Source organism: Leishmania braziliensis, chromosome 8, assembly GCF_000002845.2.
Source record: "Leishmania braziliensis MHOM/BR/75/M2904 complete genome, chromosome 8".
NCBI classification, from domain to species: Eukaryota; Euglenozoa; class Kinetoplastea; order Trypanosomatida; family Trypanosomatidae; genus Leishmania; species Leishmania braziliensis.
Genome location: NC_009300.2, coordinates 244,186 through 249,043, shown reverse-complemented (window position 1 = coordinate 249,043; position 4,858 = coordinate 244,186). Strand labels below are relative to the sequence as shown.

Below are 4,858 nucleotides of genomic sequence, written 5' to 3'. Positions count from 1 at the left end.
TGACCCCGCCGTCTTACAGCAAGCAGGCGGCGGCCGTGTGTAGCACTCGGCTCCTGAAGTGCCAGGCATCCTGCACAGGGTTGTAGAGGACCACATCGCGCAGTGAGGGGTGGCTGAGGCTGCTGCCGTCGAGGCCCTCGTGCCGGCCTTCGCCGTATGGCCGCTGCGCCAGACGCTTTACAGCCGTCTTGAGCTGCGCGTCATCGCCCCACGCCGCCTGCAGCTGGCGCATCGCCCTGAGCAGCCGCAAGCAGCTCGTCCAGGTCGGCGCGGCTCGTGCCCACCGTATCCAGAAACGCCTCCGTGTCGAGGGCGTCGAGGCGATGCTGGATGTACTCGTGCGCCTGCGAGCGGCTGAAGTTGGGGACCGTGTAGAAGTCCAACCGCGGCAGCAACGTGCTCGTCACGGTTAGCGCCTCAAGGGGCACCTCCACCACGACGTGGCACATGCGGCGCTCGCACGCCAGCGCCAGCGCCGCGTCGTAGGCACCTTCTTCGTGCATGGCGGAGCAGGCAAGGTAAGCAGCGAGAGAGACCCACACGGGAATGGGGGCCCAATGGCAAAGGGGAAGAGGGGCGAGGGCGATGCAGCGAGGTCACGAGGTGTCTGGCCAGTCCTCCACCACGATGTGCGCTGGCATCGCATCTCCTCCTCCGGCATTCATCGCCATGGCCTGCTCGGCTCCAGGCCGGACTCGCGGGACGCCGGGTCGGCGGCTCATCACACTCACCACAGCAGCCGCATCGTGCTCCCATCCTTTGGAGGGCTACAGGCAGCAGCGCGCAGCGGTGTGATAGACTTTGTGCGTGAACATCCATCGGTCGCGCACCGGGTCGTACAGCACGATCCCCTTCAGCTCCGCATCGCGCAGCACGCTAGGGCCATTCTGTTGTCCGACATAGTACTCCGCCTCAGCCAGCCTCTTCACTGCTGCCCGCAGCGTCTCGGAGCTGGCCCAAGCAGCCTCGGCCCGCCGCATCGCCCTCAGCAGCTTCTGGTCTATGTAATCCACAACCGACACCCTGCGGTGCCGCACAGCCGCCAGAAGCTCGTCAATGTCGCTGCAGTTCGTCCCCACCACCTCAATGAAGTGCAGCATCGATGTGGCGTCCACCGCGTGCTCGGTGCACTGCAGCGCCTGCCGAGCGGTAAAGTTCGGCACCAAGTAGAAATCGAGCCGCGGCAGCAGCACGTTCTGAGTCGTCAGTGACTCCAAGGCAACTTCGTAGGCGAGGTGGCACAGCCGGCGATCAGAGGCGAGCAGGGCGGACTCGTTGTACACCCGCGACAGCTCGCACCCCTCTCGCAGTGTGAGAACCAAGATGGGGGGCTCGCCGTTGACCTTCGCCGCCTTGGTGAAGGTGTCGGCAATGAACTCCAAGTGGTCCCCGCAGCACTCCAGGTTCGGCACCTTCATCGCCTTCACGATGCAGCTGAGCGTGTCCTCGCCCCCACGCACCTCGACGAAGAGCGCGGGCCTGTGCTCCTTGCGCACCGCCGAGCGCAGCAGTGAGCTCTTGCCGCACCCGCGGAGCCCAGTCACCACGGCGATGCGGGGGTGGGTGATGTCAGGCTGGCGGAGCACCTGGCGTGCCCAGCTTTCCTCCGCCGCGCGCTCCACAAACTGCGGCGGCTCCGCAGGGCTGCTTGTGTATTGGTGGTCAGTGTCGGTCAGGGTGCTGACGGCGCGTTTCACCTGAAAGGAGCGCTGATGTCGCCTGTAGCTCTTGAAGTTCCAGAGAAACACGGAAAGGACGCCGAGCGCGGCCCAGTTGGCGCTCACAAAGCCACTGTACCTCTGAATGACGTAGCGCCACGCGCGCTCCCTCACGCGCTCACGCTGCAGCGCGCGCAGCTCTGCGTGGTGGTCGCGCTGCCACTCCGCCCTCTCCAGCACTAGCAGTCTCACCGACCTCTTCACGTACGACACGCAGTGCACATCGCTCGGCCCCAGCAGGTACAGCCTGTCCACGCGCCAGCCGCGCTGATACAGCACGGAGGACAGCCTCTCTCGATCAGCGCGGCGGTGCACGCCCGCGTCGCGAATCCACTTCACCATGTCCAGGTAGCCCCTCTCCAGCGTGATGCGAGCGCGCCCTTCCACCAGCACCAGGTCGTCCTGCGACACCTGCGCCGCAAAGCAGCCGTTGTCCATTAGAACTCCGAGGGTCCCGTTGCTGTTCACGCGCCCGACAATTCCGCCCACGACTCGGCCCTCATTCGTCGCCGTGCGACCGACCTGCACATGCACGCGCGTGCTCACCTCCGCGACCGCAGACACGGGAGCCCCCTCCATGTCCACGACGTACTCGTCGTACGACAGCTGCTTCCTGATTCGGCCGGCAGCGATGTGGTGTGCGCCGGGGCCGCTGAAGGGGGGTCGCAAGTACGCGCGCGCGGTAAGAGCAGAAAGGTCGCCAGGGATGATGCCGGCTGCATCCACAGACGACAGCGGCGACGACCCAGTCTCAGGGGCAGAGTCGGGGAGTGCCGTGGCACCTCCAACACCGTCAGCGGCGCTCTGCCGCAGGCGACGCGTTGCACCCCCCGCACCAATGCGGTGCGAGCACCGCTTGCTCCAGTGCATGCCGAGGGGGGCTATGGCAGGCCCCGCAAACTCGCCGAGAGGGCCTTGCCCTTCTGCTAGTGCTGCTGCTTTCCTTCAACCACTGGCGGGCTGAGATGCACGGCGCCCGCCTGCTGTGGCTCCCTTCTTCAAGCTGTGGGTGGGTGTTTGTGTGTGGGTGTGTGGTGGAGGCTAATGAGGAGAAGGGCGGAAGGGGTGGGTAGGGAAGAGATGCCGCGCAGACGGAGCGGGCCAGGTGGGGTATCTGTCGTGCGTCTACACACACCTACACACGCTCCCGCACCCGTGCCTGCACGCGAGTAGGCAAACGCGCGTGTCGTTGTCCCGCATGGCGCACCTTGCAGGCGGATGCGGCCCTCAGGGAGCGGCACGTGCACTGCGCCGCAGCGACTTCGAGGAACAGACAGCTCAGTAGTGCGCCCGCGGCGACACGCTACCTTCGTGGACGGCATGCAAGCGTCAGTCGTTCAACACAACGCACGGGGCGTATCCACAGATGCGCGTGTATGCGCTGTGCCTGCGCACAGACGAGAGCGGGGCGCCAGCCTGCACGTCCGGCATCCTGCCTCACCTCCCCGTGTCGCTAGTCCCACCCCTGCGCACAGGACATACGAGATCACGGCTCGGGCCCTCTGCGGGGCTCTCGTCACACGCTTTACGTTATGGCCGTGCACTGCGCAGGACGGACGAGCCACGCAGTCACCAAGCTGTGCATGGACTGCACGGCCGTCCGAGTCGCTCGGGTGCAAAGCAGCGAGGACAGCAGAGCGGCAACAGCGCGAAGGTGGGCCATGTCGCCAACAGACAAAGGCCAACGAACACGGCCGCCAGCACACAGCGCACCGCACGGAGCTCTGCTGCAGCACTGCAGTCGGCGGAGTGGGGCCGCCAGCGCGTGCACGTAGTGCCGGCCGTCAACATCGGCGACACACGCCCCGCGGCGCAATCGCTCCAGCTCGCATAGACCAGTCCCCAGCTCGTGCTGGGGCGCACGCCGACAGCGCAGCCAGCAATGCGCTGTGCAGCAGGCAACTGCCACCCGTTGGAGAGCAGCCACCGTGCCCCTTCAAGAGACCACCAAGGTCAGTGAGCCGGTGTCGGCACGACTGGGGTCCTCCGCTGTGTCGGGTCTCGAGTTGATTCCGCGCGGTGCCCCTTAACGGTGTGTTCCCCAGGACAGAGGGCTTTCGCCTTGCTGCCGTGCGCGCCCCCCCCCCCCCCTCAGCGAGCGTACGCCTGGCGGGGTGGCGTCGCTTTTGTCTCTGCTGGGATTGGCGCTGAAGAGCGGGTCTGCCGCCTGAATCGCCGACACCGCTGCCCGCTTCACGGCACGACACGCACCGGCAGAATGCACGCTGTCCGTCCGCACATTAGCCTTCACACCCGTGGTAGGTCGCGCAGCGCAGGAGGGGTGGGCCAGCCGACGCCGGTCTCATCACTCGCACCACATGGGGGCCTACCCACCGCACCGCTGGTATGGCTCTCAGCTCCTCCAGGCACGCGTGCCGGGGAGGCCGGCGCTCTCAGGCCCGTCACCCCACCTGCGCCGCACAGGGCGTTCGGCCGGAGTGCGTGGCCCAGCTGGACGCGTCGCATCTGCTCGCGGCGAGCCACGTGCTCGCCTCGCGTGGCCGCGGGATGCATCGTCTGCTGGTCCCCGGCAGCTTCTCGCCCGCTACGGAGAGGGCAGAGCCCACTGCGTAAGCGCAGGCATCCGCCTAGTCGGCGAGGCCTACCCCTCGAGTGCGGCGACGTCGTCTTCCGACACGGCCGCGGGGCTCGGGAAGGCGGGGAGGTCTCCAAGCAGCACTGATGGGGCGGTGCGCTTGTCGAGCAGCGGCATCACGCCCCGCAGCGTGCCTGCCCCCGGCAGGAGCTCCACGACGTGGTGGGCGGCCTCTCCCGTCACGCCGCGCGCTGCGCACTCGTGCCACGCCAAAGGGCCAGGGCTGGGGGTGGGGTATGGGCGCAGCCTCCCTCGTCCCTCTTTCCTCCCCCTTCCCGCGGCCCCGGTGAGCATGGCATCGAAGGATTGGCGATGGGGGCCGTTCATCGCCGACGGCGCCGTGGTGGCCTGCGCCGCGGGCTGCTGCGCACCTACCCGCCCGGCCTCCGATTCCAGCAGGAGAGTGGGCGGGCACAGCCGGTGCCCGTCATGCTGCGACGGCCGGCCTGCAGTCCGCTGTCCAAACACGGAGGAGGCGATTGGGAAGAGCGCCTGGCGATCCTCCTCTGCGGGTGTGTCAATGCACAATGAAGCTCCCCAAAGG

The 4,858-nt window shown here is 67.2% G+C and overlaps 1 protein-coding gene across 1 annotated transcript; it reads right to left on the bottom strand.

Moving 5' to 3' along the window:
- Positions 1-767: 767 nt before the first annotated feature.
- On the bottom strand, positions 768-2,297 carry LBRM_08_0650 (putative tuzin; the record flags this gene model as incomplete). The annotated part of the gene is made up of 1 exon (XM_001562074.1): positions 768-2,297. The coding sequence occupies one exon, from the start codon at positions 2,295-2,297 to the stop codon at positions 768-770; it is 1,530 nt and encodes a 509-aa protein (XP_001562124.1).
- Positions 2,298-4,858: the final 2,561 nt, after the last annotated feature.